Source organism: Sorex fumeus, unplaced genomic scaffold, assembly GCF_029834395.1.
Source record: "Sorex fumeus unplaced genomic scaffold, SorFum_2.1 ptg000072l, whole genome shotgun sequence".
NCBI lineage: Eukaryota > Metazoa > Chordata > Mammalia > Eulipotyphla > Soricidae > Sorex > Sorex fumeus.
This window is the reverse complement of record NW_026606129.1, coordinates 58514285-58528916: the sequence shown is the minus strand read 5'-3', so window position 1 is coordinate 58528916 and position 14632 is coordinate 58514285. Positions and strand designations below refer to the sequence as shown.

At 53.9% G+C, this 14632-nt stretch overlaps 1 protein-coding gene across 6 annotated transcripts in view; it reads right to left on the bottom strand.

Moving 5' to 3' along the window:
* Positions 1-14632, bottom strand: part of FLNB (filamin B) — a 148268-nt gene continuing 133636 nt past the window's right edge. For all 6 annotated transcript variants that reach the window (XM_056128970.1, XM_056128971.1, XM_056128972.1 and 3 more), the window contains 5 exons: positions 10954-11086; positions 7932-8108; positions 3778-3996; positions 2268-2471; positions 1-1528 (listed from right to left, as the gene is read on the bottom strand). In XM_056128970.1, the coding sequence (XP_055984945.1) occupies positions 1341-1528; positions 2268-2471; positions 3778-3996; positions 7932-8108; positions 10954-11086 (921 nt within the window). In that variant the 3' untranslated portion in view covers positions 1-1340. The remainder of the gene's footprint in view (positions 1529-2267; positions 2472-3777; positions 3997-7931; positions 8109-10953; positions 11087-14632) is intronic.

The window sequence follows — 14632 nt, the reverse complement described above, 5'->3', positions numbered from 1 at the left end:
AAGGAGCAAACATCGTGTTTAATAAGTTATAAGATACAATTTACACTTGGCATTGGATTCCAGTTGTGCTTCCCTGTTCCGAGTGATGAGGCTTGTGGTCCTTCTCTCGCCAGGTTTCCGGCTGCTCCAGTTTCTGACAAGCGGGCTCTCGTCCATACTCCACCCCCAGTCGCTATCCCCTGGTGAACACCACTCACCTGCTCCCCGTCCTCCCCCCAGAGGCCCCTTCCGCAGCAACCTGTATGGTCTGCTACGTGGCCTGTGCCGGTGAGATCCATGGGAAGGTGCAGAGAATGTGCGGAGGCCATGCCTGTCCAGGGTGCATCCAAACAGCCTCGAGGACGTGAGGTCAGGGCCAGACACTTGTCCCCTGCTCGCGATGCAGCCCGGTTCGCCCTGTATCTGACGTGCCCTTCCTCCCCTACTCCCCCCTCCAGCTCCCTTATTCTTTGCAGGCCGAGGTGGCAGGGACTAATTTCATTCTTTCTTATCGACAAATATTTCCCAGGAAAAAGCAGCCCTGGAGGCTGATTGGGTGGTGCAGGATGCCAGAGGGGCTGATGGGCTCACGAGGGTGGTCACCTATGGCCACTTTCCACAGGCAGGTGAGAGGTATGGGGCTGACAGAGTGCAGGTGGGTTAAAAACAGGGCAAGTGGTGGTTAAACCAACGGACGCCTGGGGAGTGTGGCTGAGCTTCCTCTGACTGAAACCATTTTACAAAAAGGAGTGAAGCCATGGCTGCCAGGAGGACCCCAGGAAGGGACTTTCAAAGGAAACCAGCTGAAGGGGCTCTGGGAACCTGGAGGTAACAAGGTCGGGAGAAGGGTAGGCTGTGTGGGGAAAAGCATGGCGTTAAAACTGGCGGGGTCCACGTCACGGCTGTTCTTCCTCCACTGGGGCACAGCAGAGGAAGCTGGTTCTGAGCCATCTGCCCTTCTACAGGACAAGCCGGCTGATGGGGCGGCCTCCCCACCCCTCCTCAGCCTCGTCCGGGTGGCCGCATAAATCTACTAGCCAGATTCATTTTGGAAAACGTCAGCTTTGCCCCCGTTCTTGCTCCGTTTGCACAAGCTGGTCTGTGCCACCAAGAGTTCTGCCGTGAACGAGATGTGCCAGGGTTCTTCCAGCTCCCGGAGGGGTGGCGTTTCAGAAGAGGCCTCAGCACGCCCCCAAAGAGTCAGGTCCGGGCCTGCCTTCTGGAGCCCCGGAGAACAGCCGTGGTTTCGGGATGGGGTTTCAGACCCACAAGCAGACTGGAGGATTTTTGTATAAAACAAGTTTACAATTAGCGACCAGAGCAACCGCCAGGACTCTGCCCAGGATGTGACGGGAGCCAGCTTAAGGCACCGTGACGCGGAAGGGGCTGCCGGGGATGTGTTCCTCGCCCCACTTCACAGCCAGCAGGTAATCGCCCTTCTCCTTGACGACGTACGTGACGTTGTACTGCTGGTTGCCCACGTGCTTCATGGAGACCTCTTCGCAGGGGGTGGTGGGCCCGTGGACCCCAATCAGCAGCATGTTGGAACCTGGGAGCAGAGCGAGATGATGCAATGAGACTGACCGGTGGGCAGCAGAGGGACAGGAGGGGATGTGGGAGCCAGAGCTGATGACCCCACCGCTGCCTGCCAACGGTCGCTGATGTGGCTGGAAGCTTCAAGAGTTGGGAGAAAGCGGCACGAGACTCATGGTATGGGTTCAGATCCCTGCCTTGCCTCCCTCTTCTAGCTGGCTGACCTCTAGGTCACAGCACACCCCTCTCCTCGCCTGCACCACCCTGTCAGCACTGGGCGATGCACCCTATGGGTCTGCACCACTGAGTATATGGTCCCCAGCGCAGCTGAAGGCTGGTCAGTGCTATACTTCAGTTCTCATTCGTTCTCGTGAGAACTTTAAGGAATGGTCTGTTATCGTGACCCCGTTGTGAAAGAGGGAACTGGCTTTGGAAAGAGATTTAGTAACTTTTCCAGGGTCCAGTGACTCAGATGCTTTGGGCGAGAGGCAAGGAAGGAAGCAAGAGAGGAAGGAAGGAATCTGTACCGGGGAGGAAGTCACGTTTGCATTGACCTGGAGGCCCTTTGAAAGAACCAAGAGGGCAAAGAAAGGAAAATAAATGTCAAATGTGAAGGGCAGGAGGGTCATGACGCCAGTTGCTTGCCAACAGCTGGACTTCCTGCCAGAGCAGGGAGCACAAGGGTCAGGCAGGGTGCAGGCTGCCCCACGCTCCCGACCCCCCTGGCCCACACTCGCACCCACGCCGGCACCTACCAGCTTTGCTGCAGTCCACCAGGAAGGAGCTCTTCTGGCCCACAAAGGCCTTTGACAGCCCTGCCCCCTTGGAGGTGACCTTGCTGGCATCCGAGGAAGCCTTGGGGATGGCGCTGTAGCAGGTCTCTGTGGAGGACCTGGTCACTGACTCTACCAAGATGTACGAGGTCTCCTTGGAGGAGGCGGAGTTCACCAGATGCTGGCCTGGAACACAGAGATGGGGGCAGGGCGTGAGTTGGCTGAACAGAGTCGGGGAAGCAGATACCAGTCAGAAGGGATTATGTATCAGGCTGAAGCCTGGCAGTGCCTCTGTACCCCAATACCTGGAACAGAAAGCCACCACACTCCCCCTGCCCCCACCCTTTGTTGCCATGCCTGGAAGTGAATACATCACTTCCTGTCTCACCCCCCCCCCCCACCTCCGTCCCCCACTACCGAGATCCCACTGTCCAAGCAAGTGGATGAGTCTGGCCTTGGCTAAGAGAGACACCATCCCTTCCACACAGCCACTGCCCCTGTCGCCTCACACCTTTCCTTCTCCCTGAAAGACTGTCTGACCGGTGTGGACATTCTCAACACACGCTCCTAGACAATGGGGCCAGGATGGAGGGCGGAGGTGGTTTTGACTGTTTGGCGTTTCCCCCAGTGTTCTCAAGGCACAGTTTGATAAACTGAACACAGTCTTTGATTAATTTAAAAGTGGAGATTAGAAATGGGGGAATTTTTCAGGCCCTGACCTAGGCAACTATAGAACCATTTTTTTTTTCCCTTGTGGTGAGCTACAGAAACTGACTTTCTCAACTGCATTCCCACAAGTTTGGAACATGCACTTACTCCCCTTGGACATAATTCTTTCTTTCTTTGTGCTCTCGCTCTCTGTCCCTCTCCCTCTCCCTCTCCCTCTCTCTCCACTCTTTCTTTTTTTTTTTGGTTGTTTTTGGGTCAGGCCCTCCCGTTGATCGTCGATTTGCTCGAGCGGGCCCAGTAACGTCTCCATTGGAGACTTTGTTGTTACTGTGTCTGGCATACTGAATACTCTCGGTAGCTTGCCGGGCTCTCCGACACACCTGGCAGTGCTCAGGGCATACCCCTAAATTCTGTGCTCAGAGATCACTCCTGGCAGGTTCAGGGGACCATATGGGATGTTGGGTATTGAACCTGGGTCAGCTGCATGCAATGTAAGTGCCTTACCTGCTGTACTTTTATTCTGGCCCTCCCTCTCTCCCTCCTTCCCTCCCTCCCTCCCTCCCGGTGGTGGGCTCTGAGGACAATATGAGGTGCCAGGGAAACTTGGGTCAGCTACATGCAAGGTAAGCGTTCTGCCCACTATACTACTGCTTCAGTCCCCAAACGATCCACTACTACTTTAGATTCAAGATTCAAAATATAGCGACCTTTCTGCCATCACTGGAAGTGTCTCCCATGGACCTGTGCTATTGCTCATCAGACAAGTCCGGCCCCGAGGGAGGGGGGAGAGGGGAGAAAAACTCAATAGGTGCTTTGTCAGTACCTGTCACCTTGGCCTTGAAGGGACTGCCTGCAACGTGGGTGGGCCCCCCGTATTTGACAGCAATCTGGTAGTTTCCAGGTGCCAGGGGGGTGTACATGACTTTGTATCCTTCGGGGACTTCCTGGCAATCCATTTTCACCTTGGATGGGCCTTCGATGGTGACAGATAATGTGCCAGTCCCTGCTCGGTTGGTGTTGATGAAAAACTCAGACTGGACGCCTAGGAGGGAGAAGAGGAGATGCCACATGAGCGGTTTGGAGCCACGAGGGGTGTGTGTGGGGCTGGGGGCACTTTTCCAGTGAGGGAGGCACTGGCAGATTCCCTTCTGGAGTGGGGGTCACTGTGATGGAGGGGGACCACGGTGCCAGCTCAGACTCTGGGCACGGAGAGATCCAGGCCCAAGCAGGGGTGTGGCTGGTGTTTCTCCAAGAGCACCAACCGCCTGGCTGCCCTGCTGTCCCTTGGGGCCTGAGCTGTGGCCCCAAGCAAGAAGCTCTGAAGTGCTGCTTTGGCGACAGGGCCAGCCTCGGGCGGGGGCGGCAGTGGGGAGGGCCCCTCTCACCTGTCCTTTCCCTTCTCTCCTGGGGGACCTGGGGAAGCCAAGGAGAGTCTCCTCCTTCCTCCCCAGGACACCCCTCCCAGCACAGTCGTGAACCCCAACAAGCAGCTCCCAACATGAAACAGCACCTGCTCCCTGTGCCTGGGGCACCACTTATGAGCCCAAGCCGAGCATTGTTTGGGGAGTCCTGTTTAACTGAGCTCAGGGAGGCTTCTTCAGCGCTGATGGGGTTGGCCCTGAACGTCTTCACAGCAGTCCTGACACGTGCTACCTCTTTCCCCGCCCCCGAGGGCTCCTGCTTTGGGGCAAGAGAGCTGGGCAGGTGGCATTCCTGCTCACCAGGCCCCTTTGCAGGGGACGAGAGGAGGTGGCTGAGCCCACGTGAGTGCCCAGGCCCCAGCGGCACGCCCGCTCCAGCGCCCTCTAGGGGACACCCCTGGCGTAGCATCCCACGGAGGGCTGTGCTTTTCCAAGGCTGGAAGTGGAGCCAGCTGGGAACTATTTTGGGTTAATTATAGCTCCCAGGCCAGTGAAAGAATGATTGTCCTGGTTATCAATAAAACAAAGGAGCTGCTCTTGTGCAACCCCCAACACAACCCAGCTGTTTCGGGCAGCTCTTGGGTCTCCTGACCAGGCCCCCCACTCTCTCAGCCTCCTATGTAACCGTGCAGCCCAGTACCCCCTCACAGAACAGCAGCTGGGGAAGGGGGGGTTCTGGGGGGGGGGGAAATGATGCTGGAGGAGGGGGCGTGGCCAGCAACCAGGCCGCATTTCTAGGAAGTAGCTGAGAGGCAACGATAAGAAAAGATGTTGTTGATGATGCTGTCCTTGGTTGGGCTTGCGGGGGACACACCCGATGGTGCTCAGGGGTCGCGCCGAGGTCACTCGCAAAGAAAAGATGTTTTGAAACTGCAGCTGGGAAGGCCCGACTGCAGCTGAGAGGAGCCTCGATTCCCCTGGAGAGGGCGCAGGAAAAGGGGAGCAATAAATTCCGGGGCAAGAGGAGCCTGGGGGCACCCATCTGGGAGGGGGTGTCCCATGTTAGCCCCATCTGGGGGAGAGGAAATGAGAGGCCCAGTGAGGTGCGACACCCCCTGCTACATCACAGCGCTGGGGTCGGGCAGGGTCGGAGGAGCTGCAGCCAGAGCCCCGGTTTGGGCAGAAGCTGTGCCCAGCCTGGGGGCGAGGGTCTCCCCATGCAGGACTTCCCAGCTGCACCCAGGGCACAGCTGCAGTCCGAGGAGGCTCATGTACGATTCATGCGACCTCACTGGCCCCGTTACCAGGGACACAAGGGCAGAGGGAGGTCTGGGGGCTCTCTCGGCGGTGAGCTTGGGACTCCCCTGCTTCTCACTCCCGACCTTTCAGCCTCCCTACAGCAGTGCTCCACCCCAAATTCTCCACATTCCCCTGCCCGCAAACCTGCAGAATGGGCCATTTAAAGCTCTGGCCAAGAGGTACAAGCAGCCCAGCCATGAAAACACGGGGACGGAGGCGGTGGGAGAGGCCCGGGTGCCAGGCCCCCCAGCAGCCAGGACAGGCACCTTTTCATTCCCCGCACACTGCAGCGGTGTCACCTCAGGATGGGCCGGGCAAAGGCCCGGGAGTAGGCGGACTAGAAAAACACGCCACCTTGCCTCGCAGGAGGAGTATTTACTCAGGGCTGGAAACAGGCGCGCTCTGTGGCGCTCTCCTGGCTGCTCCCTGTGGGACCAGCTCCTCCGTTCAGCATCAGTCTGAAACCCAAGCTCCTGAGAACCCGAGAGGACAGCCGGAGGAATCAGGAAGAGGTCCTGCGCGCATGGACCCAGCAGGAGGGCGAGGCAGCGGCTGGCAGCAACCCCGGGACCCCAGGGGCTCTGTGGAGCCTGGACTGAGTCCTGCTGTGGGCCCCGGGGCCAGAGGAATTCCGGGCCCTGGACAATGGGTGACTTGCTGGGGGTTCAGAGCAGGTGCGGCCACCTAGACTCAGGAGAGGGTGGGGAGGGTGTTGGGGGAGGGGGAGGAGGAGGATATTGGCGAACAGTGTTCCCCGTTGAAGATACTTCACAAAGGGGACCAGGGATGCCGCCCCTGCCTGGGGCTGAGCCAGCCACTTTGGCAGAAAGCCCAAGTCAGACGTAAAGGGGCACAGGTTCGGGTATGGTAACCCTGGGCTGATTCAACTGTGCCAGGTTGGGGCGGTGCAACCCATGCTTCACTCTCTGCCCCGTACAGTGGGCACTGTCCAGAGTGAGACCCTCCCAGGCCTGTTCCAAAGGGCCAGCTCCTGGACCGTTCCAAAGGGCCAGCTCCTGGCCCAGAGATCAGTGTGGAGCTGAATGGGCCTGGGGCTGCTGGCAGCACACACACCGCCTGCGTGTGGTTTGGCCAAGGCCACTGCTTGGGCCAGAGTCTGGGGCAACAAGCCAACATGTCAGTCACCCCTGCACCTGGGCACGGCCCCCTGGCCACACCGGACACTTGTTTCCCAAGGCGGGTGCCAGGTAGTTGAGAGGTAAGGGACGGGGGCTTGAGATGCTGTCCTGTGGTAGCCTGGAGAGCTGAGTGTCACCCTACCACAGATACCACCCAGGAGGCCAAGGTTCCAGCCTCCTTTGCAGTAAGTGGGCAAGTTCATTGCCTTGGCACTCCCCAGAGATGGCGACAAGGGGCACCACCCAGTGCCCACCTGCATGTAGCTGCTGAGGTGGGGAGGGACTGTGCGACCTGACCTAGGAAGATCTTGTGATTTCAGATGAGAAAAGCAACTCGTACAGCACTAGGCATGTTAAAATTATTAGTAGTAGTATTTGGTTTGGGGACAACACCCAGGGATGCTCAGGGTTTACTCCTGGCTCTGCACTCAAGGGTCATTCCTGGGAGGCTTGGGGGAACCATGTGGGGGGCCAGAAATTGAACCTGGTGTTAGCTGCATGCAAGACAAACACCCTACATGCTGTTCTATTGTTCTAATCCTGCTAAAATCGTTTCTGTGGAAAAAAAATCTCTCTCTACCTTCCAAGGAGCTAACCGCATGACCCAGGAAATCACCAAATGACCCAGGAAGAAGGAGAGTGAGAGAGGGAGAGAGCGGGGGAAAGAACCGCGGAGGAAAGGACCCCTGACCTCGGGCTGTGTCCCTGGGCCCGTGTAGAGGGAAGGAGCAAAAGCAAGACCTCGTGGTAACTCACGCTTTTCCCAATCATACATATCCCATTTGCGTCAAACACTAATGAGCCCCCAATGCTTCTGTGCCCCGCCCCTCCCTCCTCCAATCGGACCAAAGACAAGAAGAAAGAGGTGGGTCATGGTGAGCTCAATGTGTTCCTGGGAGGCCAGAAAGGGGCGAGGGGACCCATCGACACATCGTGAATTTCGAGCAGACACAGAGATTGTCAGTATGCCGCCCCCTGAGCAGACAGCACAGGAACGAGGCGTGGGAACGCGTTGCCAAGCCCTCCTGCCTTCTGCATCCATCCCAACACCTCCAGATCAGCGCTGCAGGGGGCGTGGCCACCACGGGGCGTGGCTGCAGCATCCCTGGACCAGGTCTTGGAGCCGAGCCCAGAGTTGGCTCAGCAAAGGACGCGACGCAGGAGTAGTGCTGGGTTACCTGTGGTGCCTCCCTCGAGCCCCGGGCCATAGGCAGACACCAGGGCCGGGTTCCCGGCCTGTCCGGGCTCTCCCACGCGCACTTTGAAGGGGCTTCCAACCACGTGGCTCCCGTTGAACTTGACGTCGATGGTGTGCACACCATTCTCATGAGGGATGAAGCGGATGGCATACTTATCTAAGGGAGCAATCAGAGGCATGCGATGAGACAGGTGACCGTCGCGCGGCAATTCCAAATCCCCAGTGAGACAAGGTTCTGCTGGACACCTGTACCCAGTGGGGACATTAAAACCAGATAGGTCTGTTGTGGGGTCCCTAGTCAGCCCTCGGGGGTAAATCTCAAATTCCCTGTTTGATCCTTGAGGGCCTGTCTCCGAAGAACTTTTCCTTTTTGAAAAATGTATCTGTGAAGTTTCTTTCTCTGAGAGTTTCAGCGGGTCAGCGGGCACTAACACTCCTAATGAAACCCCAGGCTAGCAAATGTCCCACAGGGAGGCTGGGCATTACACCCTGGTCTGCATACAGCATGTGATGCTGTATGAGATGATCAGAATGAAAATGGACACCTCTTTGCGCGCCAGCAGCCCAGTCCTCCCGGACACACAGCCTGTTCTCTGCCTCTCCAGTCCCAGCCTCTTCCCAGCCCTGGGTGGCCGTTATCCCCTTTGGAATTTTTGTTCTCTAGTTCCATCCAAACCCTTCTCCTCTGCCTCCTCCAGGACTTTCCCTAAGAGGCGAATGTCCACATGGCACTGTTTCCCATACCCTTTATGTTTACTGTCTTTTGGAGGCGGGAGGGTACTGGGTCACACCAGGTAACGCTCAGGAGTGACTGCTGGTGGAGCTCAGGGGACCACGTGTGGTGCCAGGGATTCAATTATGGTTGCAGTTGCTACAACAGCATGCAAGGCAAGTACCCTACCTCCTGTACTGTCTCTCCGCACCCCTGCCTCCATTCCCTGTAACACTGCACTTCCCTGAAGCCCCAGCTGGGAAGTACCCCTGCTCTCTTATAGCCAATGTGCTCTGGGGGCTCTGATTCCACCCCAGGGGTCAGTAAGGTCATCGTTTCCCATGCATTAGGTCAATTTGTGCATGGCATTTGGGTATAGGAAATGATTCAGAGGAACACATCTGCTCAATGTTCCATGAGACAGAAATGGAAATTTACTGGGAATTTCTAGGGAAGGAGCACCTTAAACTCCTGAGGGAAAAAAGCCCAGGGCAGCAAGTGTCTCTGCATGGGCATGGTGTGATGATGGGAAAACTAGTACTGCTGCAGCCATTTTACCACCATGAGGAAGGAGTCTTAGAATGAGGCCCACCATGCGGAAGAACAGAGATATTTGGAGGCTTGTGGGAATAGCTGCATGATTGAATCAAATTGTTGCTGAAGTCTATCCTAGGTTCTGAATGTTCTTATTATGTGTCAGGGGGTCCCTTTCAAGGGAGTAATAGACCACTTTATTGAGTGAGGTGGGCTTGAGTTGGATGTTCTTAAACTGGCAATTAATAGCGACCTCACTGTGGCTCCCAGCTATATGGGACCCCATAGTGGGTCAGACAGGGCTACAGGACACGCTCGTATTCACTGGTCAAGTCCCAAAGCTGGAGAGATTCAATATTCCTAGTTGTACACTTGAAACCTCCCCAAACATTAGATTTCGCAAGCTCTTGACACACTTCGGCCCACCTTCTATCTGGCTGTTACTAATCTGGCAAATTTCAAACATGACTTTAATGAACCACCCAACTACAAGGAACCTTTCTGAATTCACTTCCTCCTTCACTCCCAGGGCCCACTGGCAACCAGGCATTGTGGTTTTCTGTCCTCCAGTCCTCCCTGCTGCTTGCAAAATGGCAAAATCACTTGCGGATCAGAAGCATCAGCATGACCACAGCAATCTAGCAGAGGTTCTCAAGCAATCTCGGTCCCGCGGTGGACTTACACCAGATCTGACCCAGTTGCCTGCTGCCAGATATGCTCCTTTCAAGATTCTGCTGTTTCTTCCTTTTCTGCCCAGCGGGCGGGCAATATCTAAATACGAAGCTGGGCCCCAGGTGGCCACAGGGCAAGGTGGGCATCAGTGCCATGGGGCATTCACCTTTTCCTAGGTATTGGCATTGCCTTCAATGTCCTCTCCTCTGAGAAGCCTTCAGATCTTTCTGAGGTGGAAACTCTTTCCTTTCCAGTTCTATTCTTCCCTTCCATTTGGTTCTCAATTCTCCCGGGGTATTGGTAATCACAGAAATCAAATTTCCTCACGCTTAACTAATGGCCAGGTCACTGACACCTAAAACTTCCTCAGCACAACAGTCACCTCCAAGGTGGCTGAAGTCAGGTTGTTCCATATGCCAAGGCAGTAGCCGAGAATCTCTTATGCTCTGAAGCCCTCACAGATTGCATTCACCTTTCTGAAGTTACTGGTGGACAGGCTGGGGATGTGGCTGGCGGCAGAGCTCATGCTTCGTATGCATGAGGCCCTGGGTTCACTCCCAACTATGCAAATAAGAAAATGCCATTTTTGTTTTGTTTTGGGGCCACTCTTGGCAGGGTCCAGGGACCATTTGTGACATCAGAGATCAGACTCGGGGTGGCTGTATGCAAGATAAGTGCCTTGCGCTTTGTACTTTCTCTCTGGCCCTAAGTAAACATATCTACAGATGAACATCGATTGACTTTTCTCTCAAAGTGAGGTTGACATGTAACTTATTCATGACGAAAGGTCCACCATGTAATTTTCAAACTCTGTTAAGTTTTGTTCAAATGGGAGAAAATTGTCATGAAAAGCATGTGAATTAAATAGAAAGTGACAGAAAAGAGAGCATGATTTGTAAAAAGATAAAGGGACCTGATCTCCCCAAGTATCTCCCAAGCCCTGGCAAATACGTAACCCCTAATTTGTAAACATCCGGAAACAGCGGAGGGAACTTGAGGGTTCAGTGGCCTTGGTGGCACCGACCGGCACCCGTCAGGTTCGGGAAGCCCCGGGAGGCTGGTCCAGCCACTGCCCAGTGCTCACCTGGCTCCAGTTCCGACACGTGACACTCCTCCACGGCGCCCGAGGGGCTGTGCACTTTGGCATCGATCTTGCCTTTCGCCCCGTTCAACCTTATAGCAAAGGAGGCTGGCTGGTTGACTTTCAACCCCGATTCCTGGGAATTGAAGACATCGGACAGGTTATGGCCCTCATGGTCCTGCCCAGGACCACACACTCTAACCCAATCTGGGGTTCCTGTGACAGCTCGCAGACAAGCAGACCCGGAATGCTTCCCACCTAACACGTGATGAGCCGGGTGGGGGTGGGATGGGAGTGGGGGTGGGGTTTCCCCGACTCTAGCACCAGAAAGGAGAAAGCAGAGACATGTTGGTGTGGCTGTGTACCCAGGTGGTCTTGGTCTGGGCTGGAGGAGCCGATTCCTGGGTTTGGAGACCTGAGCCTCCACACTATCACTGTCAACCTGTTGTTCATTGATTTCCTCAAGCAGGCACCAGTAACATCGCCTTCATCCGAGCCCTGGGATTTTAGAAAGTGCCACATTCGAGGCTCTTTCAGGGTCAGGAGAATGAGACCCATCAATGTTACTGGTTGTTGGCATACTGCATACTGAATGGGCGGGATACTTTTGGTAGCCTACCAGGTTCTCCAGGGTAAGAACTAGATAATAAGGTGTCAGGTCAATTGTGGCTCCAGCATTCTAGGCAAGGCCTAGTCAGGCACCAATATTTAGTTATCTTCCTTCCCATCAGAAAAGCAAGGATGTGGGGGACGGAGAGATAGTACAGTGGGTGGGGCATTTGCTTTTCACGTGGCCGACCAGGGTTCGATTCCCAGCATCCTATATGGTCCCCCAAGCACCGCCAGGAGTAACTCCTGAGTGCAGAGCCAGGAGTAACCCCTGAGCATTGCTGGGTGTGACCCACAAAGCGGAAAAAAAAATTGTCATTATTTGCCATAAAATAAAGTACATTAAAAAAATAGAGAGAGAGAAAGAAAAGTAAGGGTGTCCTTTTTGGAGGCCCAAACCTCTAGCAATGCTGCGTATCCATGCCAGAAATAACATTTTATGAATTTTGGAACTGTTATTTTGTCTTTTTTGTTGTCGTCTTGGTTTAGTTTTGATTTTTAAGTCCCACCTGGCTGTGCTCATGACTTATTCCTGGCTTTGTGCTGAAGGGGTCACAACTGGCAGGGCTTTCGGGAAGCAGATAGGGTGCTGGGGATAGAACCGGGTTAACCATCAGGCAGACACCTCACACACGGTACTGTCCCTTTGGTCCGCAATGGAGAAACGTTTTAATAAACTCTGAAAGGCCCACATGTAGGCCCTGTGTCCTGTGAAGTGCCACACGCCTGGGAAGCAGATCATAGCAACTGAGAATCAGCAAGGCTGGGGATGCTGCCTAGATCCATTATTAAATGGCTTTTTGGTCTACAAATTGGGCAAGTCCTCAGTGGGGGCCTCATTTACACATAAAAAGGCTAAAAAAGTCAGCTTGCTGTCCAATATGAACATGCAGATGGCAACAGCTTTTGCTCTTCACTTCTCTTGTTTGCTTCACTCTGCACACTTTGTCTTGCATTCTATATCCAGTGTTGGGGGGGATCGGAAGTATAGACCGACCTACAGCTATTTAACATCAGGGAGCTGGAGTGCCTGCCTGGAGCCCCAGGTTCCATCCTGGGGAGCCTCAAGGCCCTCCGGTACCAAGACAGAAATAGGCATCCAGTCCCACAGGGTGTGGCCCCCAAATCAAAACCAAAGAAAGGTATTTTAACATTGGCCAATCCTGAACCGCAAAATTTTACAAGTGCCTGCTCTCATGGAAACTTGGTCGAACAGCCAGGCTTCAGATGCTAACGCTATCCTAGCTGGGCTCATACTCAACGTGCAATTGAATCCTTCGAGGGTCTCATTAAAATGCAGTTGGTCTGGGATGGGGTCTGGGACCGCATCATTCTAGGAAGTTCCCCAGTGACGCTGAGCCTGCTGGCCTGGGGGACACAGCTCAGTGGCCAGCTACAGCACTGCCGAATTTGGTGAGCACTCACCATTATGTGTGGTGATATAGATGTAAATTTCAATCAACTAAAATAAAATTTTAAAAATCAGTGTCCCTGAAGTTCTCCGCGGCCACCTGTAGCTTGTGACTACAGTATGACACACTGAAGGTGTGGGGCGCTCTCCTGGTTCCCCACGAGCGGCTCTCCGGCACGGCCACGACTCCAGAGCACAGAATCCAATCTTTTAACTATCTACCTTTTAATAGAAATACTTCCAGGGTTAATAAGTGAAACAGCAGAAATCCAAATCCGCGCGGCCGCTATTGCGGCCGCGCGACATCATTTTATTCTTAAACCAAGCTGTAGAAAGCAAATCATTTCACAACACTGTTTCAGCATATCTGATTGGGTGAGGGGGTTGTAAACTCTAAGCAATAATTGTGTATCTTCTATGGAAACAATGTATCTAGTCAAAGTAGATAGAGTATTAACTAGAACTCATCTGCCTCACAGGAATTGGGAGGGGTGGGAGGTGGGGTTCTATTGGGGTTCATGGTTAAAAAGAAGTATTGGTAAAGGGAAATGTGTTTGATACTTACATGACTGAGACCTAAACCCGAAAGCTCTGTAACTTTTCCCACAGTGATTCGATAAAGAAATAAAATATTAAAAAAAAAAATGTTTTCAATTGAAAAAATGGAATGGGTTATATACAAATAATTACAGAAATATAATCTTTTAAATTAAGTCCTCACTAAAAATAAGCATAGGTGTAACTAATTCTTAATAATTTAATAAAAGAACCAATGATTTATTTTATGAAAAAAAATAAATAAATAAAAAATAAAAATCAGTGTCCCTGAAGTTCTCCGCGGCCACCTGTAGCTTGTGACTACAGTATGACACACTGAAGGTGTGGGGCGCTCTCCTGGTTCCCTGCCCTCGTGGTTACAGGCAGGGAGGGAGGCCGGAATAAGAAATTGCGGAGGGTTTTTTGGATTCCCCCATCCCACCAAGAAATGCAACCGACTTCAATTTCCTAAAAAGCCTCAGAAGCACAACAGAACAATACAGGCCTCTTTGCTAACCAGCACCAGATGCTGGCCTGCAGGCCTCCTGTAAATAATTTACATATCACTCAGCCTCCACCCACTTTGCCCCCCTCCACCACCACCCCCGGAGGCACAGGGGAGAAGCTGACCCACAATCCCTCCAGCTGCCGACGTGCTGGAGGACTGCGGGCCGCAGCCTGGCCTCTTGACTTGGCTCTCACTCAAGCCTCCTGGAGAGGAGGTCTCCCAGCCAACTCCTTTGGACCAGAACCGTGTACATTACCTGAACCCGACTGCCACTAAACCCTCCAGAGGGAGATAAACGCCTCGGAAGATCCGAAAGGAATCTTCCAGATGCACGAAGGCAGCATGCCGCCCTCCTCAAAGGCTGGGTTTATCTCCCTCCACTGGTTTTAGCTAAGTCGGCAGCAAAAGAACTTCTGTTAAGGAGCCTTTAAATGAAACACAAGAAAAACATCGGCAACACAGCGACCAGTTCGTGCCGGGGACTCTCTGGAGGAGACCACGTCAATCTCGGGCCCCTGACTGGAATTTGCCTCACTTGGGAACAATGAGCACTCTACTGACTCCCCCAGGGGAGTTAGAAAGGGGTTAGAATCTCATAGGGAAAACAAGGAACAGAA